The 24,561-nt window shown below is 43.0% G+C and overlaps 1 protein-coding gene across 8 annotated transcripts in view; it reads left to right on the forward strand.

Moving 5' to 3' along the window:
- KCNAB2 (potassium voltage-gated channel subfamily A regulatory beta subunit 2) overlaps positions 1-24,561 on the forward strand; it is a 1,115,399-nt gene that overhangs the window by 780,879 nt on the left and 309,959 nt on the right. For all 8 annotated transcript variants that reach the window (XM_085608872.1, XM_085608876.1, XM_085608871.1 and 5 more), the window contains one exon: positions 23,626-23,669. In XM_085608872.1, coding sequence (XP_085464998.1) covers positions 23,626-23,669 — 44 coding nt within the window. The remainder of the gene's footprint in view (positions 1-23,625; positions 23,670-24,561) is intronic.

Genomic DNA, 24,561 nt, shown 5'->3' on the forward strand with positions numbered 1-24,561 from the left:
GGGCCCTGAAATAGTCTGAACTTGTAAGAGTGTGATTGTTAGTAGTTGTGTTGGTATTATCATTGTCAGCATAGCAGGGGCAATGTGTGGTGCAAGCTGCAGTGGCCTCCTGATGAGAGCCCCAGCACCTATTAATATATATATATTTTTTCACAAGTTAAATGTAACCCTTAATCTCTGCTGGTTGATTAGACAAATCGATCTTAGAACTACATTTTTTTGCAAGGATATCAAGTTCTTCATTCTAACTGGAAGTCATTAAGTGATACAGTATGTTAATAGTAGTAGTGTCACCTGAGTGTATACATGATAGGCTACCCAGGTTGTTATGAATAATCTTAATAGTATCCTTACGCATACAATTATCCCAGACCTGAAGATCTTTGAAGAAATCATTATGAGGAAGACTAAGTTCCCGCTGAAGGACTGCAAAGGTAGAAAAACACTGTTGGTCAAACAGATGCCCAGCAGCTTTCATCCCACAGGAGTACCACAACCTTACAATTGCATCCTGAACGACGGACAGCAAAGCTGAATTCCCCCAGAGAGGTGTATAATAGTGTAATGGTGAAATTTGGAATTTAAAGCAAATGTCACCCCATATCTTGTATGCATCAGTAATCACCTTCAATCTCACCTGTTTGAAATAATTAGGGTCTGCCTGCAAACTCAGTAAGAGCTTCTAATTGGGCCCAAGACCAATTTGATATATGAATGAATTACCATCTTGTTGACAATCAATGTATAGACTTCTAATACGAGACATAATGGTGGCCCAAAAGTAGATCTTAAAGTCCGGAAGAGACCACCCCCTTTGGGTGGGGTGCAGTTTCAAAAGTCAATTGACTACCTGGCCCTTTTTTTTTACCCCGTATGAATTTGGCACCCGGAGTGGAAAAGCGCGAAAAAGATATAAGAACTTAGGAAGAATATTAATTTCAATAATATTACATCGACCAACAATGCTAATGCTAATAGGTTGTTGGTACCATAAATACATTTTAATTTTAGACTGAGATAAAAATTTCTCATAATTTAACTTGATTTGTCTATTAACAGATGAGGTAATCATGACGCAGAAATAGGTGGCAACAGGCACCTTCTGGGAAGGTGAAAAAGTAAGAACAGTTTGGGTTTTATGAAGATGTAAGTGGTACCCTGAGACTACCACGAATCTGTGAGCCTCCTCAGTGATAGATTGCGTAGCCAAAGCTGGTTCAGAAGAATACAAGGCAACGTTGTCGGTATAGGCGCTGATTTTAATATCTGTACCATTCAGGACCACGGGAACTATCAATGAACATAGTAAATAAGATTCCAAATAGTAGCGGGGACAATTAACATCCCTGCCGTGTGCTGCAAGAGATTTAAACAAAAGAAGAGCAGTGTTCACCCAAAATCACATGAGTCATCGGATATCGATATAAGCACTGGACACAATCAATATTTCTGGCCCAAAACCCAGCCTTTTGAGGACTGCCCATAAAAAAAGACCACAAAACCCTTTTGAATGCTTTTTCTGCATCTAATCATATCATCCCGACACGCCTTCCCAGAGTAGATAATTTTTAAGAAAAATAACAATAGTCCTGAATATTACTGCCTTGATCAATGTACAGTATGACCATAAGTAACAGAGATGCCAAAATATCTGAAAACAATCCTGTAAAATTCCACTGGCAGGGCTTCATCCCCTGCCCCCTTGCCCGATGACAGTGAACCAATAACTTCCATTAACTCTGCAAGAGTAAATACATTGTCGAGGGTCTCAGCCTGCAAAGGACGAAGCCTAAAAGTATACAGATTCGAAAGATAATCCTCCAACTCACCATGATTTGGAGCCTAGGTCGAGTCTTTTTTCCCCACTGTTTTATATGCCAATATCTTTCCAACCTTTCCCCCATATTTACTATGAACACCTGCCCCGCTAGGTAAGCCTCCGCCGCCTTTTCCCTCTGCATACGCTCAACACTACACCGATACTTGATTATATCAAATTGTATCTTTCATTCACTTGAATCTTTCTTTATGATAGCTTCAGCATGTTTCTTCTCCTATCCAAGTTGCTCCGAGTGTAGCCTCTGTATCTGAGCAGAATAGATTTCAGAAGGATCAAGCACAAACTGTGCAGTAAATCCCCGAGCAAAGGCTTTCAAGGTGTCCCAGCCTATACTAGAAGAGGTATAATTCCTCCAGCTGTATACCCATCCTATCTACCAATGCACTATTATTTTACCAGCGATCTTGGAAATGTCCACCTAGCAGGTTCTTTCAAAGAGTCTGGGATCTGAAGCATTAGCCGCAATGGATTATGATCTGAAGTGATCTTGGGGCACAGTTCTATATTGGAATTTTGTATAAATCCTTGATGCACTAAAACCATATTAATTCTGGACTAATGTCAGTGATGGACAGAATAATATGTATACCCGGAGCGGATGCAGGGTCCTCCACAGGTGTGGAAGACCATGTACCTGCATCAGTTCCTTAATGGACTGCTGAGGTTTAGCAATATGCTAACAGATGTAAGAAGGGTAGGAGACTTGATACCAAGGTCAGACCCCTCTTCAGTTTGCCCAGCTAGTCTGAGTTTCCCCCATTTGTTCCCATTTCAGAGCCCTCTTCAAAGCTGCCACTTGAAGACATGAGGCTACTGTGTGCCGCTTGCCCCAGCTCCTGCTCCATAATGCTTACAGTGCTCTCATTTGTAGCCATAGGACTGGTCTCGGGTGTAATTACCCTCATATCATCTGTAAGAGGGTCGACTGCCTGTGCCAGAGTGTCTGAAGCCCTCAATAGCTACTGCTATATCAGTTTGACAATTATTCATGTTGTTTAGGGATAGTGGTGTCCCGGCTTGTCCATTAGTCATATTCACTGCTCCCACCTCTGTCTGAGTTACAGCCAAGGTTTCAAACAATCCGCCCCCCTCCCCCTTCTGATGCTGCAACATTGTTACTAGGCCTGGAGGGAGTTCGCAGAGTACCGACAAGCAAAACTCCACAAAGTGACTGAAAAACTCTACCAAGCTACACGTAGTTACGCGGGTGGCGGAGTGCATTGCCTCCCACCATTTGCACTGATTTGTAGCGCCAGGTTTGTCCCGCACTCTAAAATCAGAGCAAGCGGCATCCCATGCAGTGCAAGAGGGTGCTGCTTCTTTTTGCTGCTCGAGTAGCAGTTTTTACTCGAGTGGCAGCTTCCTCAACGCGAACTGAAGGTTTCTCAACGTGAGCGGTAGCGACCATCCGCGACCGCCCGCGTTAAGAAATCTCGCTGGGAAGCAGTCTAGCGTTGGATTTTCATTGCTCACGTTTGCCAACTTACCGTCAGCTGGTGCGACCGAGGAAAGAGCTCCACCACGCGAAGCGGAGTTTTTTAGAGCTCTGCGGAGTGCAAAAAACTCTGCGAACGGAGTAAGTTCACCGCCCAGACCTAAAATTTGTTACCTTGTGTGCTCAGGGATTGTGCTACTTGCGAGTCATCTACAGCTGATAACTTTCCACGATCCTTAGGGACAGCTCTGAACCGAGTTAGGCACTGAGGGAGCTGCAGACCCCAATGTCCATCACCTGTATTGCAAGCGGCAAAAGCGTAGCTGGCACCTTCCTCACAGAGGACGTAATTGATTGCAAGGTTACATCACTGGATAGCACCAAAGCCTCTACCCGTGTTGTTCCCTCGCTGGAGAAGAGCTGCACCAGAAGGCGCCTGATCTGAGAAATAATGCTGCTGCCACTGTGCGACCCAGTAGTGGTGCTGCTAATGCCACGTCTGGGAGCTTGGAAGTGCCCGCGTGCCGGGGCAGCCACGGCCCAGAGCGGCCAGGCAAGGAGCCATCAGAGCTGCCCGCATAGGTGTATGCAGTCCGAGGAGAAAGAAATTAGGCCGCGTATAGCGTATTGAAAGGAAGTAACAGTATACTGCTTATAGCGTCAGCGATGGATTCTTGAATAAGCCGGTACAGCCTCAATGTATAAGAGAGAAGCCGGTCACAGGGGAGGAGAGAGGTAGGATTGGACTCACCGTAGAATCAGGCTTCCTCCCCTGCCCCATCTTTTGCTCTAACTGTTTTTAAGAAGTTATGTCTCACCTTTTGTTTCTCTGCATAGTTTGATTGTTTTTTCATCGCTGTAGATATGCGCAGGGGTCAACAAAAGATAAAACATTTTGTGCCCTCAGTTTTTAGCACAAACGTTTTAGCTTTTATTTTCACCCAGTTGTGTGATCATTCCATGCCTTCTGTATTCTGCTGGTATGGTCTATTATACAGGCTATTGAAGCCACTAAACAGTTTAGAAAATCCTCAAACATAGCAGGAAAGACATCTTATTTTATCCTTGTTTTCCTTGCTGTGCGAGTATAGTCATAGAAACTAGTTTTCTTTGATCTCTGTGTAATGAGAAAACAGTGATTCAAGATTTCAGTAAAGACATTGTCACCGACATGCTTTTGAAGTAGTTTTTAGGTCTCGCCTGGCGAACGCAGCGCGAAGCGCTGTCGCCAGCGAGATCTATTGTTGCTGACTTGCCTCGGAAGTGGGACAGGAGATGGGCACGCGCATGGTCTCGGCGGATTTGAGTTGGTGTACGCGCCTACAGCCACGCGGCGTGCACATCTCCTGTCTCCCTTCCCTCAGCAAGCCAGTATGCAGTTTCACTTTCGTCCTCACCAGCCTCCCTGTTTTTGGCCTGTTACCTATTAAAGTACTTTGCTTTTAGAATAAGCTCCTGCAAATCACGTTTTGTATGTGCCTTCCCTTATAATGAACCCTTTTGTGTAATCGCCAGCCTCCCTGTTTTTGGCTTGTTTGTCACTGGAACGCAGTGGGCTTGAATAGAACAATATGTTTCAGTAACAGCAGAACATGAGTAATTTAATGAACCCTTTCCCTGCCGTGGTTTATATGCCTTGTGTGTCATATTTAGATGCCAAAAACGGTTGCAAAGTGCTTCAAATGAAAAATGTAAAACGACGGGCAGCAACAAAGCGAGTAGGAACGGACATTGATGGTGCATAACTGATGATTTACAGTCTAAGGGGCCTATGCATCAACAATGCCATTTGCGATTCCTTATTAGCGAAAAATAAGGAATCGCTAATAAGGAATAGCAAAAGGCTATGCATGTAGGAATCGCTATTCAAATAGCGATTCCTTAATATTCCTTATTACCGAATCGGTAATACCGAATCGGTAATAAGGAATACCTACCCATTCATTCCTATGGGCTTGGAGGCCCATAGGAATGAATGTAAAGCCAGTCTGTATTAGCGATTCGGTATTACCGAATCGCTAATAGCGGGAGCACTTTCAAGGGTGCCAGGGTGTCAAAAGGACACCCTGTTGCACCCCTGAAAATGATATGTGCACATATGTTGCACACACACATGCTCTAAGGGCATGTGTGTGCGCAACATGAAACTTTGAAAAATGCACAAAAGTGCATTTTTCAAAGTTTTTGCAAATTACCATGCAGTTCATCTTCATGGTAATTTGCTCCCCCTATTAGCGAAATCGCTAATTTTTTTACTTTGATGCATTGCATTTAAGGAATCTCACTTTGGGATTCCTTAAATGCAATCGCTATTTAAGGAATCGGTATTTAAGGAATCCCTATTCAAAGAATCGCTATTTAAGGATTCCTTAAATAGCGATTTCTGCTTTTGGGTTGATGCATTGGGATTGGGTATTTTTTACTTAATACCGGGAGCTATTACCGAATCGGTATTTTACCGACTGGATTTTGGGTTGATGCATGAGGCTGTATATTATCTTTTTAAAATGTAACCCTTTTGCTCAACACAATTCAAAGCGATCTTGTGTGCTCCCACTTTTAACACGTCTCTATCTAATACTGCGAGTGACGCATTAATTAAACTAAAGATGTGCTGAACTCCTCTCGCCTCCGTGGCCCAGGCTCGCCACTTGTGAACGATTTCATCACAAGACACTTGTTTCAATTTCCCATGGCTCAACACACAACTTCTCGCCTCCACGCGGGCTGCACCGAGCTCTGCCCCCTTGGCTGCAGCCGGGGCCACTGCGTCTCAAGCCTCGACCCCGGCCGCCACCAGCGCCGGATGGTCTCTGGCGCGCGCGCGCCCTCCTTCTCCTCACCCGCAGGGGCCCTCGCGCTACCTCCGCACACCCGCTGCCGCTTGACGGGGGGCGCGCGCGCTCACCTGTGCCCTCCTGAGCTCGCGCTGGGTGCTCTCGCGCTGCTCTGGCCGGGCGCAGGGGCTGTCTGTGGCGCACTTTCGTCCTCAACGTCTGTCTTCTTCCCATCCAGCAAAAGCCCCGTCCCTTCTAACTTCCCCCTTTCAGCCCGTCGGCGATTTTTCAGCGGCTCACAAAGAACGACCGAGTCTCCCCGGTGAAGTAAGAACTAGAAGGACAACAACACCTCTCAGACCTTCGGCGACGAGGGGGTTTCAACGAGGAGAATTTCTCTTTTTTTTCACGGTCCTCTTCTACTTTAGCTTTTGGTCCAGGGGCTTCGGCGATAAGAATGTGCCCGGCTTCTTTTTTGCTGGACCCGCCTTTTTCTTCTTAAAGGGTCCGCCGCGCGTTTTGTTCGCATCCCTTTATTGTCGCCTCCAGGAGTGTCACGATGTAACCCCGGCGCCCTTCGTCACATGCTTTATGAATGGAAAGTGCAAATTACAAGACAGTGCCAACAGACACGTGATGCGTCCTGCTGTCTAACCAGATAAGGATCTGTGCACAATAAAACATCTTCTAAATACAACTCAAAGTGTTCGTGATGTGCAAGAACGTGTATCGAAACTTCCAATATGGCTTGCAGAGTTTAGTAAGTTTTTATTGGTACCTACTTTTGTTTATAAACCATGCACCATTCGCCAAATGAATCTATTTAAAAACGATGGACTCTTCATCTACTGACAAGAGGTAACATGTTCCAAAACATGAGTATTCGCAAACATTTTCCCAGGGGTCAAAAAGTTTGGTCTATGACCTGACCGAGGGCCACATTGAAGCCAGCAGGGTGGCTGTCGAGGGGGCAGGGAGAGATAAGGTGGGTGTATGTGAGGCGAAGCATGTATTTCTAGTGGCTGAATTGCACAATGTTAAACCAGAAAATCTGTATCAATCCCAGTTTCCCCACCTGATCAAACAGTGTGACCCTAGGCAATTTTTTCTATTTAATTTTCCCTCCTTTTACTTTATTATCACATATAAAAGGACCTCCAAATACTAGACTTCAGGACTTGTTCTGTGCAAAACATTCTGTGTTTGATTTACTAAACCATAATGTTGTTTCTGTATAATAGCAACCCAGACTGCCCAAAAGGCGCACATAACCGACTTGCCTCTTAGTTCACGACTGGCATTGCTGTCAGGGTGGGTGGAAACATGAATGTTTGTAAAGTCATGTTTGTAATTTATCACTTTTCAAAAATACTTCTCAATGCACTGATATAATCTGATGTACTAAGGTGACAGAATAAGAAACAAGCATTTGCAATGCATTAGGTCTCGCATTTACGCAAGTTTGAGCTATTGACATTGCAAATAACAATGCCTATTGGCATTGTCATTTACAATGCCAATAGCTTTAACTCGTTTTTATAGTCTTTGGTCTTTTTTACCTTTGAAAGGATTGCATTTTCAAACAACTGTTAGCCTGTTTGTTGTTCGGATTTGTATTTCTCAGAAACTAATTAAGAAATCACAGGTCGAAGAGATAATGCTCCCATTTTCTGAAAGATAGAACAAGTTACATTCCATTCTTAAAATCAAACTAGAATACTAATGGCCCTGAAGATTGTTAGCTTTTTTTATGTAGGCCACTCTTAATGTATTTGCTGATACCTCTACGCCCTGGCTCGTATTCTTCGTGTGTCTAAAAAAGTATTAAAAAACCCAACAAGATTGTACAGATAGTATATAGGGGCCAGTGGGTACTCCTCCTTTTCTCTTCTCTGTGTGACTAGCGAATCCCCAAAAACACCACTGACTCGTATGCTTGGTGCAGCCCACTGCGTCTCCCATGGTGATGGTGAAAGGCTGGGAATCATTGCGGTGCCCTGTAGTAAGATCAGCAGCTAAATGCATGCTGAAAAGCATCAGCAAAAGACATGGTAGATACAGAATGGGTTGGAGTGGCCTCGGTAGGTGGAGAAGAAAGGAGAGCAGTAGCTGGTGCCCAACTGCAGGCTGTGGACGAATCTTCCCCCGCACACTGACTGAGAACTCAGACCCAGGTTCTAAAGGGCCTGTCCAGCCAACCCTGTGTGGGAAGGAGATCTCCAGCCCATGCATTTTCTGTTCATCTCGGATGGAGCACATATCATGTGTATACTGTCACACTCAGTGGTAGCCGGCCTGCACGGGGGTGGGGGGGCAGGCCCGCAGGGGAGGGGCGACAGGGGTGCAGACTTACCTTGCTGCCAGGTCCCGCGTCTCTGCTCCTGCTTTCCTGCCTCCGACTCCAGGAACAGTAGGCAGGCAATCAGACTCCCTTCCCTAAGCCAATCACAACACTGCAATGCAGCGTTATGATTGGTCTGAGCGCTGCCAGGGGCTGGAGGGGTGGGCATGTTCTCCATGCAGACTTTAATGCAGCCTGCGTGGAGAACAGGGAAGAACGCATGACTGTTTTAGGTGGCCTGAGCGGGCCGATCAAACAGTCATTGCGCACTTAGGAGTTGGCAAACCACTCCTCCCCTGCAATATACAATGATAATAACTTTACGTTATTATCATTTTATTTTTCCCTTTCTTTTACTGCGGCAGAGCATTGGGGTCACGCTCCTCCGCCTTAGCGGAGGAGCCGCCACTCTGATATCACACACACAAACTGGAGACCAGTGGGGGGCCACAACCTGTCTCGTTTCTCTTTACCCATGATAGGGCCTGGTTACATAACTGGTATCAGCAAAACACACACACTCATACGCACACTCTTTGAAACTAAATCATTTACACTTTTAAACTGTGCATTCCAGAAAGGTGGCATTCGTAAGACAATTAAAGTCCACTAAGAAATTGGTCGCAGCAATGTTAAGCAATGTTTGCTTTAGGAATGTAATGGAGTTTTTTTTTAAACATATGTAGGATTGAGGTGACAGCTGTTCAGGGAAAGAGGATTCGAGCCGTACATAACATGGATTGTGGAAGTGTCGTTGCCATTAATGTCGTTAATTCCACCATTATATTTAAAGCAAGCTTTGGTCTTGTCTTCTTAATGTGACTTGGAAACCCCTTTATGAAGAGTAACCCATTTATAATCTGCATATTTTACTATATTCAACATTTGCTGGGGCCTATCTGTGGGATGTCATCTGTGATAGATATAGATCAGGAAAAAAAACATGAATATGAAAAGGCGTAAAAACACTTTTATTCCAAATCAAAAGGGACACCAACAGTGTGCTGTGTGCTCGCTCAATAAAAATAATGAAAAGTAGGACCGAGGAGGCGGCAATGGATGTAGTGGGTCATGGTAATAGGTGGGGGAACTGCGTATAGAAAGGGAAAAGAAGAGATATAGACCGCCAATCTGACTATTTCTTCTCCCTCTATATTCCCTTGTTCTTGGTCTGATCACCACCTTATTCATTTCTCTATGGATTACTCCTCTCCCCCTAAAACCCTGACTCTGGGTAAATCTTGGGCACGGAACTGGAACCGGGCGAATAAGGACGAGTTCCACTCCATACTCTCTGCCTCTATCCCTGCTGAAACGGACTGTCTCGATAAACAGAAGGCCGCTATTAAATGCTGGCTTGACTCCGCCAGCAACATTGTTGCACCTCTCAAATTATCTACACTTAGGCGCCCTCATGACGCCCAACGTTGGTTCTCCAACTAATTAAAACTAAAGAAGTTGGCGCTCAGACAGGCGGAACGTAATTGGAGGCGTGACTACTCTCTGGATAAGAAAGGCACATACTCCAGGCTTCTAAATGACTACAAAAAATCTATAATTCAAGCTAAAATCACTTATTTCTCCCTGAAAATTACTAACGCTGCCTCTAAAGCCAAGAACATATTCGCCATTGTGGACGAACTGTCCTTACCTGATAGAGTTACAATCAAACCCCTCCCTACTCAACAACTCTGTGACGCCTTGAATGACTATTTCCTACAAAAAAATCATCACTATTAAAAGCAGCATTTCTCCATCTACTACCCCAGTGACCTCGATGACTTTGCCTCAAAATGTGCAAGTATTTACCCAAATTCCTCTGATCTCGAAGGAAGAATTTCTTGCACTTCTTAAGAAGGTTGGCTCTGGCACCCCTACTGACCCATGTCCTTCCTATATTCTCCAAGAGGCATTCTCCATATGCCCCGACCCTCCTCTAGCTCTCCTAAACAATTCTCTGAAACTGGGCTTAGTTCCAGACTCTTTTAATACTGCTGTCGTTGTCCCTATTCTGAAAAAAACCCATGCTGACCCCTTCATTCTTGCCAATTACCGTCCCATCTCCCTTCTCCCGTATCTTAGTAAGATCTTAGAAGCCCATGTTACCAGTTGCCTTAGCTCTTTATTTGAATCTTCATCTTTTCTTGACCCCCAACAGGCTGGCTTCAGACCAGCCCATTCTACTGAGCTAGTTCTGCTTGCGGTCATGAATGAGCTAAGAAAGGGTGCCGATAACAATCTCTCTCAGGCCCTCATCCTTCTGGACCTTTCAGCTGCATTCGACACGGTCGATCACAATCTTTTGATCGACATTGTCAGGGATGCTGCCATTCATGGAACAGCTTTTCAATGGATTTCATCCTTTCTGGAAAACCGCTCTCAGGCTGTCCGTCTTGATACTTTCTCTGCTAAGAGGGTCAGCTTGACTTGCGGTGTACCCCAGGGCTCCTCTCTTTCTCCTCTTCTTTTTAATTTATATATGCTTCCCCTGACCCGTTCTCTTCATTACTTTGAGGTGGCCACTTTCAACTACGCGGATGACCTCCAACAAGTGTTTAAAATCGACTCTTCCGCTACGTCCGTCTCTAGGTTCCAGGATAGTCTACACTTTATTAGTAACTGGATGAATGCCAGTCAACTTAAACTCAACCCAGACAAACCTGAGCTGGTTTTGACTGGCGGTACCTCCAATCCTTGGAACAATGGTTTTTGGCCCTCTACGTTGGGTAACCCTCCCCGCCCTTCTGACTCTGTGAAAAGCCTCGGAGTTATAATCAGCAAAGATCTGACTATGAAAGATCAGATCAATGCTGTAGTCTCATCTTCTTTTTTCCATCTTAGAAGAATTCGAAAGATCTCGAGATTTTTAACTACCGAAGCTCTCACCCTGGCACTCTTGGCTATAGTCATCTCTCGAATTGACTATGCCAATTCATTGTACGCCGGTATTCCAGCCTATCAGCTCTCTCGCTTACAACTGGTGCAAAACCAAGCAGCCAGACTCCTTTTTCACCAGCCTAGATTCCAACATGTCAGCCCTCTACTGAAGACCCTTCATTGGCTCCCAGTAGCTCAGCGCTGTATTTTCAAAGTTGGCTGCATTACCTTTAAGGCATTAGCAGGCTCTGGCCCTGTCTTTATTTCCTCCTTGATCTCCCGCTATATCCCCTCACGTGCCCTTCGGTCCTCTCACTCCAATTTTCTTGTCACTCCCCCTTTCAAACGAAAAAAATGTGGTGGCCTTAGTTTTTCCTTTCTGGCTCCTCAGTTCTGGAATTCTTTACCCTCCCTCTTCCGTCTTGAAAATTCTCTCTCTAAGTTCAGAACATCGCTAAAAACGCTTCTATTTTACACAAGCTTACTCATAATCTCTGGTTCTCCCTCTCCTACCGTTTCTCCTCCCTTAGCGCCAAGAAACCGTTTTGGTGTACGAACGCTTTACAAAACTTTTTAACATAACAAAGAAGTGCGTAAGGAGGGTGGTTGGAGACATGAGCGAGAGAACCTAACTGGGGCGGTAGCACATAGGTGAGAGCAACAAGTTTGTTTGGGGGTGGAGAGAAGCACGTATTGCGAGAGTGCAACACAGTGTGGGATGAAAGATTAACAAGGAGCATGGTAAAAGTGAACCACATGAGGAAGACAGCTGGAAAACACATCATTTGCATGGAGTGCTTAAGCAAAATAGAAAAAGTTGTTCCCTGAAAGTGAACAGTGGATGGGCACAAGAGGCTATGCTATAGGAAAGGGACAAACATAAGATAGACACCGCAAGCTGTCAAATAACAGGCAAGCAAATGAGTGACAATAAAGCTAACCAATGGTAAGCAATCGGTGGGCTTTAAATCCCACTGTAAGGATTTGGTGCACTACCAGTAGGTCTTTTGCTTGACTGAAAATTACATTGTTAGTTCCCAGATGTGTACAGTGATTTGTTTTTCCATAGATCAAGAGAAATGAAATTGAAGACAACTGTGAACAATTGCTAATCAAGTACTACTGTATCTATTCACATCCATACTAATGAAACAAGCATTGAAAATGCAATAGGTCTCGCATTTGATTAAGTTAAAGCCATTTGCTTTGCTAATGGAGAGAGAGAGAGATAAACTTGTTTATTTAGACCATAGTCTTTAAACAATACACAAAACACAATAAGGATCCAACTGGTAACAATATAAGTTCTAAAGCAAAATAAGTTACCATTAAAATACATTTAAAAACAAGGTACCATCCTCATACAATCATAATTCATTAAACAAAATTTACAAAAACAACTAAATCCCTAGAACTCTTTTCAGTGGGAGAACACTAAAATACATTTAAAATCAATGCCCCTCCTTTAATTTCTCCCTTACGAAATCTTTTATTGCTTTCAAAAATGTTCCCATTGCAATGTCTAAGAATGACATTTCCGTAAGTAAACAAACAACTTGGGCACGAGAGCTTACCTCGTGTTTCAAGAATAAGGGACGTAAAAACAATTTCCGTATATCTAAAACCAAGGTACAATCAAGCAATATGTGCAAAATGTCATTTCTTATTCCTAACCCACATTTACAAATACCATCTGTTTGAATCAATGCTACGTTTATTTTTTCTTCCGTCTTCCAGGGATTAATACCAACTCGGGCCATATATCCTATCTCAACCCTTGATTGGGCAAGATATCCAAGTACGGGAACCAAGCTTCATTTACCCATGAGCTTTTTAGCCACTGAACTGATTTTTTCACTGCCATATATTCAAGGTCCAATGATTTTGAATATATCTGCCCTTGCTCTCTAAGCATTCTCTTTGTGAAATTAACTTCCAGGGCTTGTAGCGAGAGGCTCACCTTAAGGCGCCCTGCTATTTTCTGGAGATTACCTCTTACAACCTTTGCCCATTTAAGGCTACTTGATTGAATCTCCTCTCTGCACCACTGTGAGACCTTTTGCACACCACCTGGATCCTGGCGTTTCCAGAATCGTACCAAAGACATTTGGATTTGAACGCTCCATGCTGTTAAACCTAACTCCATTCTGATAACTTGGATCATTGTGCAACTTGGTAACGACAATAGCATTTTTAAGATCTTTCCTTCTTCACGATCCCACCCGCATTTGCCACTCAAATAAAGGACTTCTGCCCCATACAATACGTGCGGGGGGATCATTGCTTCAAATGCTTTTAACAGAGGTTTATGTGACATATCACCATATTCTTTATTAAATTTTTTCAGTCCACAGACTGACGAGAAAGCTTTCGCTTTTTGAGCCTCCAAGTGAGTGCGCCATTTTAGCGCACTATCAAACCAGAGGCCCAGGTATCTATATTCTTTAACTACCTCCAATTTGTCTTGACCTAGAAACCAGTTAAAATTCTTACCTCTCTTCCCAAAGCATAGAACCTTTGTTTTTTCCATGTTTACGGTTAAAAACTTTTTATCACAATAACTCTTAAAAACATTTAATTTCTTTTGGAGTCCTATTTCTGTTTGGTCAAGGATCACAAGATCATCTGCATATAGAAGGCAAGACACTTTATTTTTGCTCATTCTGGGGCTTGCGCTTCTTTCTACTTCTAATACCGCAGGGAGGTCTGCTAAGAAGATTGCGAATAGCAAAGGGGCCAATACGCACCCCTGTCTGAGACCATTCCCTACAGTTATCTTATGCGTCAATGACCCTTGTGTGTCTCTAATTACCTGGGCCCAGTTCCCTCTATGTAACTCTTTTAGGATCATCAATATGCCGTCCGGGATTCCATAGTTTTTTCAAATCTTCCCAGAGGCAATTGCGATCCACAGAGTCAAAAGCTGCCCAAAATTCGACAAAGCAGCAATACAGCTTTCCATTTTGCTCTATCGATTTCTGTGCCAAAGCCCATAGAGCAAAGCAGTGATCTATGGTGGAATGTCCTTCTTTAAATTCCCCCTGTTCTACTGGGACAATTGATCCCTGAGCTGCCCAGTCTTTCAACTTACCTAAAATTATTTTGGCGAAAATCTTTTCACCAATATCAAGTAAGTTAATTAGTCTGTAATTCTTTGGGGCATAGACATCACCTTTCTTATGAATCGGCCTAATTATCGCTCCCTTCCAGTTTATTGGGTTCGTTCCAGATTCAAGAATTACTAAAAACATGAGCGAAAAAAATTCTGCCCACCAGGACAGGTTTGATTTTATTATCAGGGCTGGTAAATTATCTGGGCCTGCTGCTCTTGTTAGTTTCAAGGTCCTTATCGTGTTAAGCACATTTGCTACTGTAAAATCCAATTTTAGACCTTCTACCAGGCCACTCCAGTCCCATAATGACTCCTCTTCAGTTTCTCTCCCCGGGGTATATAATTCTTGCAAATATTTCTCCCAAGCACCCTCCTCCACCACGCAGTTCATTGAGGCAGCCGGGGGTTCTGTTGCTGCTTGTATCAGTTTCCAGAACTGTCGTATGTTTTTGGATTCGATTGCCTCCAATAATTTTCCCCAGCAGATTTCCTTGTGGGCTCTTTTAGTATTACAAATTAGCATGGTGTAATCTCTCTTTAGCTTGACGAGGTTTTCTGCCCTGGTCTGGTCAAATTTTTGGCACAGGCTACGCTCATCTCTCCTTAATTCTCTTTTCTTATTTAGGCAGTCTATATTAAACCACTTTCCTTGTTTAGCCGGAGTGTTTAGTTTACTCTTGATAACCCTTGCATCTGTTCTGAATTCTACACGAAGGCTTTGTACCACTTGATTTTTTTTCTCAACGTACCAAGCCAAGTTCAGGCCACTCACATATCCCAGATCAATATTTTGTTGCAATCTGGTTAGCCTTTCTATATATTCTTCAGTAAACCGTGTTGTTATACGCCTGGGATAGTCCATCTGTTGTATAAGTACTTTGTCGCGGGTAGTCTGATGGAGATTCACCAGCTCTAGTTCCATTAAATTGTGGTCACTGCCTTCTATGTAGCTAATCTTAAAGCCCTTTACTAATACAAAATTCCATTCTAACATAAAAACATAATCTATAGGGCAATTTTGTGACCCCAGTTTAAAAGTTTTCTTTGCCGGGCAGTCTTGAACTAGCCTACCGTTTAGGCAAAAAAGGCCTTTTGTCGCTAGGTAATTTCCCAACTTTACATCAATTGAAAAATGGTATTGTATAGCAAAGCAAATGGCTTTAACTTAATAAAAGGCGAGACCTATTGCATTTTTAATGCTTGTTTTTACTTGAAACTGTCATCATCGTTGAGTGTAGAGGCACAGAGCATAAATCTAGCCTTCCCGTCCAGATCTGGTCACGAGGCACAAATCAGAAAACGTCATAATCGCCTGATTAGAAGACACGGGCCTCTGGACTCAATCTTGCCCTCGCGAACGGATCTCAAGTAATTGGATTCCAGGTAGTCAACAGTGATGTAGATTCACCAACATGGCAGAGGTAGCGGAAGTGACGTCACGGACCCTTTGACCCTTTATTTAATCTCCCGCTCCTTATCATATATTTGCTATTGAGGGGCCTGGGTAAGGAACAGAAACTAGAGAAAGGAAACAGGACTCTGTGACCCCTGCTTACTTTGTTTCTATTGCGGCCTTTGTGATCCCTGGCGTTCTGAAAGCAATGCCAGGGGTACCAAAGAGCTATCCAGGGGTAGCTGCTGCTACCTCTAATTAGCACTTGAACTTGCCAGCAATTCTTGCAAAAAGCTTACATTTCATCGTGTTACTGTGTGTTGTAATTGCATTTATAAAGCAGGGGTGCCAAAGCGTTATCCAGGGTAGCAGCTGCTACCCCTAATTAGCACTTGAACTTGCCAGCAATTATTGCAAAAACGCTTACATTTCGTCGTGTTACTGTGTATTGTAATGCATTTATAAAGCGCCTACTACCTTTGACGCGGCGTTGGAGCTATGCTATTCCCAAAACGCGCTGCTCACGTCCTGACCGTGGACCTCTGAGGCCCCAAGCTGGCAGAATGAGGAAGAACTGCGGCCTGGTTTTCACCTGCACACGAGTCGCACACATTGTTATTCCGGTTTAGAGCAGCTGTTGCCTCCAGTGCATAAACATAAAAAGATAAAAATTAGTAATAGATAAACTGTTTCACATTAAACATGAGTTGAAAAATGTGACTGCTCTAATTAATCGTATTTTTGGGATTCGAGTAAATACAGTGTTGTAAACAAGAGTGTTTAAGTATTCGATCAAATGCATTCCTGTAAATAAGTATTTTCAGGGGCTACAAAAGGAGCAACCCTGTAGATATTTTTAAAAACTCGAAGGGATGTGCTGATTCTATTAATAAGCACGTATACGCGCTGGGTTAGATGTAATCCTGTAACTATAAATATTTAAGTTCTAGAAAAAACGCCGTTATAAAACATACATTTGTGACGATAGTAATAAATACACCGATAGAATAGATGCCTTTATGAAATAAAACCAAAAAAAAAAGAATTCTAATAAATGCGCTGCTATAATTAGAAATATTAAAGGACTAGAATAGAGTCCCAGCTGAAGTGGAAATAACCCCCGGTAAATATAAACATTTAGTGACTAGAATTGAGACTAGAATAGAGTCCCAGCTGTAAACAGAAATATTTTACTATTGTAATAACAGCCCACCCCTCGTAAATCGAATAGGGTACCAGCTGAAGTAGAAATATGTTACTGTGGTAATGTGACCCTCGGCAAATATAAGCATGTAGTGACCAGAATTGAGACTAGATTAGATGCCCAGCTGTAAACAGAAATATTTAAGGGCTAGAATAGAGCCCCAGCTCAAAATAAAAATATTTAACTGTTGTAATAAATGCCCATTGCCTCTTAAATAGAAATTTGAAGGACTAGAATAGAGTCCCAGAAGAAAATAGCAAAATATAACTGTTGTAAAAATGGCGCCCGGTATCAGAAACATTTATGGACGATAATAGATGCCCAGCTGTAACTAGAAATAGTTGAGGGCTGCAAACCACTGTAATGAGAACACCGGTGGGACTGGACGAACTGTAGTGCTGAGGGTGCGCTGCTTGGGCGCTAGGACGATGAATCTTTCAAAAAGTTCTAAGAAGTGGCAAAAAAACTTTTCTGTAACTTAAGACTAGTTTAGGTGCCTGCTGTAAATAACGTTAATGTTCAACCTCTTCATGTTTATCCGATAGAGTAGAAGCACTGGTGTAAATAGCACGTGTTGGCGCTAGAATAGACGCCTACTGCAAATTATGTTTAAGGGTGAGAATAAATGCCTAGCCGTAAATAACTTGTTTCATCCTGAAACAGATGTCTCTTATAAGTAGCATACTTAAGGGCATAAATTGATCCTGAGGTATCAATATCGGGTCTAAGCGCTCGAATATGTGTCCTGCTGTAAATAGCAGGTTGAAGCTCATGAACAGAGGCGCTATTGTGCCTTCACGAAACCTGGGGTTTAAAGCGGGTTATGGACTCCCACCATCAGTACTGAGGACGAAGGAGGCAGCAGAAGGTGTGTGCTTTGGTCTGTACCTCGCATCTGTCCATCCGTCAGGTCAGTGTATACTGAAGTGTTTCTCGTGCTGCTGTGATGCGACCCTTCGCAGAGCTGCTGTGGCTTTTATGACCTGTGAATCTATACTGTCTCAGCGAGTGTCCTATCAGAAAAGCGTGTTACCATGATTTATGCCTTCGAATGTGCCTTGGAGGGCTGTGTCTGTCCCCATGTTGGTGGGGTGTGGTGGTTCCGTGTGTGTGCACATGCGCGAAGGGTGATGTCTGCGCGTGCTCTGGGCATCTGGTGCGGCGGATACGCGTGTGAATGGATAGTGTGTCTTTTGGTTTTTTAGCGTGTATGTGAAAGGTGTGTGGATGGGTAGTCTGCGTGTGTCGGGTACCGTCTTCCTGGGCGCACGGGGTGGTGAATTTTGAGGAAATTACGGTGGGGGTGTTCTGTGGAATATGGCCGGGTGTGCATGACTGTTTTGTGGTGGTAGGAGGTATTCGTTCGTGTTGAGGTGGTATAGTTGTTTGGGTGGAATGTGGAGGAGTCTGGATTTGTGGGGTCTGTGTGCATTGTGGTGTTGGTGGTGGATGGTATATGTGTTGGTGAAGTGTTTTGTTGCGGGGTGGTTGATGCCGGGTTGTGTGAGAGGAGGCTGGTGAATGTGTGTGGTGGCAGTGTGTCTGTCGGATGTTGCATCTAGGTCGGTGCCTGTATAGTGTGTGTGTGTGTATATCTAAGTGTATTTTCCACTGCATGATTCTATGCGGGACTGCGTCTGGAATGGGTGTATGGGGAAAGTAGTAGGGGTGTGTTTTTCTGTGACCTGTATGTGCACGTGAAGTGTTTGCGGCGCACAGGTGGAGATTTAACAGGAACAAATGAACAAGAAGCCGCATGGGGAGACACCACCTCCCCATTTTCTTGTCTCAGATATGCCCTCAGTATTGCAAATTATTTTCCAACAGGCCACCCCACCTCCTAGCCCAAACACTCACATCTGTCTTGCAGAAAATCTGGGGGCACAGGATGGGTCTACTATGAAAACTCTGACCTTCACTTGACGGAGAAATGTTTAAGGTGGGAGAAGGCAAAACAAAGTGTAACAAGCGCTCACCAGTCAGCTGCTGTTTATTTTTGCGTCGCCCTTTCACTTTAAAGTGAAAGCGCGATGCAAAAATAAACACGCGGCGCCATGTCTCCTTTTGAGATGGCCCATCCAGACTGGACCACACTGCAGCCGGAGCATGGGGATTTCTTGTCTTTATGGGGCCATGTGTTCCGAACACATGGCCCCATAAAGATATGAAAGTGCTTCACTACAGCCGTGAAGCAGGCAACCCAGTCAGGATCGCAGGCCTAAGGGCGGCAACCAAAAACCCTCATTTCCAATGGCAGGCCACAGTTTAGCATAAACGGTGATGCCAGCCAATGGAAATGAGGGGCGGGGCTTAAAGCCCTCTTCTAAAAGTACTCATCTGCAATAAATCTCACCAAGCGAGCTGCGCTAGGCGAGACCTAAAAACTTTGTAGTACTGTTCCTCTGCATACATAGTTGCAATTAGTGCATCTTGGGAATTTGATGTTTGTATTTTTAGGTCTTGGCTAGACAGCGAATGTGCTGTCCCGAAGATCTGTGTTATTCATCTGTGGGTTTACAGGCCGCCCATCTCCTACCATTGGTAAACTTCAGCGTTATTCTTGTTTTCTTTGATGCCATTCGTCATGTCCTTTTCATGTGTTTGGCTCTCTTATAGCGCATGGACTAAGTTCATGTCTACTTACACTGCTCCTGGTTGCAGAGCAATTTTTTTCCCTGTTTTCAAGCACTCCATAGGAGTACTTGTGTTGTCAGGTTGTCTCCCTCCGCACATATCACTAGAATGCATGCACTTATACATAAACCAATGCATTTCTTTAAAAGTTGTTAAAATACAAGCAGCACTAATTTTTTTTATTTTTGCACAAACCCATGGTATTGGAGCACTTGCTTCGTCGTCCGTCTTACCATAGCATGTACACAAGCCAATGGTATTGGAGCACCTTAAGGGCTCACTAGTTACATTACACCATGTCACATTAATTTTAGTTGTTGATCCTGCTTCAATCAAAGTTTTTTTTACTGTTGCTGCTTGCCCTTCTCTCCAACCCCGTCTGCTTCCCTGTTTTACCCGTCCCTCCACTAACTCCCCCGTCGCTGCTTCTTTTGTTTTTTTTTTTGCATGATCTGATGGTATTGGAGCGCTTGTCCCCTCCTCCATCTAACTATAGTGCTCACACTAGCTGATGGTATTGGAGCGCTTTATGTGCTCACCAGTTACATTGCACAATGACACATTCATTGTTGTAGGCAGGGGGGAGCGTAAGTTATTTGTGCAGAATCACAAATTGTTCACCCGACCCGTGATTTGAACCGCATTCCCCAGTTACCCTGTCGGCATCTCTGGCCATACACCACATCCTTACTTCACTTCAAAACTCCTAATATGTTTCTCACTACCATTTCCACATTTGTTCAGCAATACCTCGTCATAACACAAAAAGCGCTATGACATGGCAAAGCCAGTAGATCTGAGCAATGACTGAGCTTTTGGCCTTGTCAATGTGAATGTCTTTTAGTCATGCAGTCTAGCAGCACATCTGCTGTTCAGCATGACTGAAAGTCACTGAAAAAAGTGATATAATGTGGACAGCGCAGGCCATGTAGCGCTTTTTGTGTTAGGAGGGGCAAGACAAACTTAACATTGGGAGGGCGAAGAGACTCGGCGGCTGCTCAACATCCCGTCATTCGGGGCTTTCAGTAACTTTCAGCCATGCAGAACAGCAGACGTGCTGCTAGACAACATGGCTAAAAGACATTCACATTGACAAGGCCAATAGCTCGGGCATTGCTGAGACCTGCTGGCTTTGCCAGTGCTGGTTATTATATCGAGCTACCTTTCTTTACACTTCTAGTCTGATCAATAAGTTTGTCTACGTATCTTAATGAATTTTTTATTCTCTCTTTAACTTACTCATTTGCATATTACATTTGATGTAGATTTGCTTCATGGGCATATTCATTTAAAAGTTGAGAGTTCAGAATATACTCATTTAAAATCCTCGTATATGATTGCTGTGGAACAGCTCCCAAAAAACAGTCCATCCAAAGTGCTTTCAACGAGCAGAGCGGCAACAGATGGAGGATGGGGAAGAGGACATTGAAAGAGGTTTATTAAAGGGAGCGAGGAGTGAATGAGCAGATATCTTTTTGTGCTCGTAGCATTATTGACTTTACCGGTGGGCCTCCTTATTAACCCTGTCTTGTGGCTACGGCCCATTAGTTGGTCAAGGGTCAACAACGAGAGTTAATTACTTGCTCTGCACCCAGCAGTTGAGAAGGAACATCCCTAGGCAACTAAAGGTCTACAGTAATTAACAGACCGTCAAAACCACAAACATGATATAGGACTCAGAGTACGTACAAATCCATTTAAAAATTCAATTCTTTAATACAAAAATCATTTAAAAACCTTCTGAAACACATTTCATCTGTCTGTTGGTTACATATATGTGTCGCTATCTCAACATGATTTCACAGAGATATACAGTGAAGTAGACAAACATGAACAATCGGTGAAACACAGTTACAAACAATATTTAAAGACAAAGATACATTAAAAAAGGTATGTGAGCAGGTAACTTGAGTGACTATTCGGTTGAAGATCTACCGAAAAGCCACTCAAGTTGTCTACTTCACTGTATATCTCTGTGAAGTCATGTTGAGATATCGACACATATATGTAACCAACAGACAGATGAAATGTGTTTTAGTATGTTTTTGAATGATTTTTGTATTAAAGAATTGAATTTTTAAATGGATTTGTACGTACTCTGAGTCCTATATCATGTTGGTGGTTTTGATGGTCTGTTAATTACTATAGACCTTTAGTTGCCTAGGGATTTTTCATCTCAATTGTCTATTACCCTGCCCTAGGAGTCTACTTTTGTGTCAGGGCGTCCTTGTTACCTAATCTTGCTTTGCACCCAGCAATGACTTTATGATATGGAATGGTTGGCGCCAAATTAAAGCTAATGAGGTAAAAAAGCTATAATTAATGATGTCCGTCCTCTGTCCCAACATTTCAGTGTTCCTCCTCCGCCTCTCCTTTTCTGGAAGATTTTGCTGTTGATAAGTTAGTTCTCTAGTAGAGTTCCAGACCTGCATCCAGAGGGCTGTGGCACTCAGTATATTTTTATTATTACCATGGAGCAGGCATGTGATGAGTTGTATAATTCTTAGTGTGAGATTATGGCGCTTACACCACGTCAGTGTGGGCCCAGCAAAGAAAGGAAGCGTTTTAAAAGAGGCATTTCTACTTTTGAATACATGTATGTCTTCTACATGAATCACAAAGAAACCCAGAAGCGCTCCTGCGAATCAGACAGGCATAGATTTCGAGGAGTATTTTAATTCTCAAAATGCGCTTGTGAAATTTCTATTAAGTTTAACATTTTCATGACCAATTATCCATAATTTCTCATTTTCAAATGTTTCCTTTTTCTCTACAATGAATATTTTTTGCCCTGTTAAGAAACCCCTTGCCATACCTTGGAATAGTTTACCTCTGTCTTCTGCAGGAGTACATTAGCATGTGTTTCCAGGGTGGGAAACAAATTGCGCAATCCAAACTACTGTGCAGGCCTCGATTTCTGCTCATAGCTTGATGTGATGGTCCTAATGTATAGGTTATTAAATCTGCTGGGAAGCCAACTTCAGAACGTTTGTGAATACCCACAAAGTTATGAGCTTGTTATCATTCACCTTCTATTGCAGGATTTCACACACTGAGATGATACCTATTGGGTCCAAAATCGTAAATTTACTAAGGTGGCAAATCCAGAGTAATGGCACATTTTCCGCTATATTAAGCCGTTCTTAAAATTGACATATTACACAAATTCTAAATTACGTGGCATAGGATGTGGACATTTTAATTGTAAATATCTTTTCTGTGCAGTGTGCTAAAATGTTTACAAATCATGCTCATTGTCTCATGCATTATTTATTGTAGTAATATAGCCAGCCTCCAAGGACTACTATGCCTGTTGTTGAAGGTTTTAACTGCTAGCTATAGGTTCGACTCACAGACTGCAGTAGCCATTTCCAAGGGCTATACTGGTCATTAAAGGCCTCGTCATGGACCAAAACCATAGGTGGGGGCAGGAGTGGGAACTTTAATAATCAGTATAGGCCAGTACAGAAGGACTATAATGCTATTAGAACATTCCATCTTCTGATAAAACAGTGCTCTAAGGTAAAATGGAAGAAACAGAAACAGAAAAAACAAATTGACATGTTAAAGCGGACATTCTCTACGAGACATTGTGGGCCTTCTGCCAATCCATTGTCTTCTGTCGAGCCCTCATCATTCCAGGTGACCCCTGTATCTTTACACAACTAAAACTCGTAAACATATTTGTAAAAGCACCATTGTTTTCTGTGGATCCCTCATCATTCCAGGTGGCCCCTGTACTGTTGCACAAATAAAACTCGTAAACAAAATGGTAAAAGAAACACAACAAAAGTAATTCAGACAATGATGGAAATACTGACCAGGTTTGAGAAATTTTGAAACTTCCCACTAGTGCCTCAGTTCGTTGCATGCCTGTTCAAGTTATGTATTAGGATGCTGTATGAATTAGAACTGCAGTAAAAAATGCACATATAACACTAATGTTGTTAATTGAAGTGCGATGTTTTCCTTTGTTTCCATAGTTTCTTAATAAGATCGTTCTTTTTTTCAGAAATCTTGGAAAGTCCGGACTAAGAGTGTCCTGTTTGGGTTTAGGTAAGTCAATCCATAAACAACTGTTTCTTAGATCATGTCATTGCAGACCCATTTAAATTACATTTCTCTGAAAGTATTTCTAATTATATCCTGGTGAATGCAGGCGTTCAATTTGCTACTAGCTGAAGGTTTTACTTTCTTTGGCTTCTCTTTTATTTGACTCAAAATATCATTGATATTGCTGTCCCTTGCATGAACCCACCAGATGAAGAAACACTTTAAGCCTCATTATAAAACCCCTGGATGCTGGTGATAATTCTGCTCCCCGAAATTAACTATACGGGGGGTTGCTTTAACTCCATTTGTGTGAAATTAATATGGATTAGGGGTCGATCCCCAAGTTATAGGGAATTATTGGGCGAATGTGTAATTCCGGGTCAGATTTCCCATGTAATGCTTCACTCTCCGCTGCCATTTCTCTCGGAGATTTCGGCTGATGTCCGCTAACAATCTGCAGACCTCCTGACTATTGATAAGAGTGGAAACAAGGAACATCATAAATTAGAGGCCTTTGTGTTGTTCTTCAAGACAAACAGCCGATTTGTTGTGCAATGAAGGGCTAATCTCTATGGTCTGGGCCTCTTCTACCGACCCACCCTTGCCAAGACCTGTAAAACAAGCACATTCTTTCACTTGTATTTTACTAACATGACAATGAGGGTTTTATATATATATATAAATAAACAGTGAGCGAGCCTCAATCTGAACGTTACCATAATGAAGACAGCACCTACCAGTGTCAACATTGATTCAGGATGTTAGCAGTATATCCTTATTTTACCCAAATCTTGCCATATGTAGGAAAAAATCACACCCAACCACCCCCCTATCGATATGCTCTACTAAATAGTTTCTTGATTAAATTAGTTGCCCTCGCTAATGCTCTCTCTTA

Source organism: Triturus cristatus, chromosome 1_2, assembly GCF_964204655.1.
Source record: "Triturus cristatus chromosome 1_2, aTriCri1.1, whole genome shotgun sequence".
NCBI lineage: Eukaryota > Metazoa > Chordata > Amphibia > Caudata > Salamandridae > Triturus > Triturus cristatus.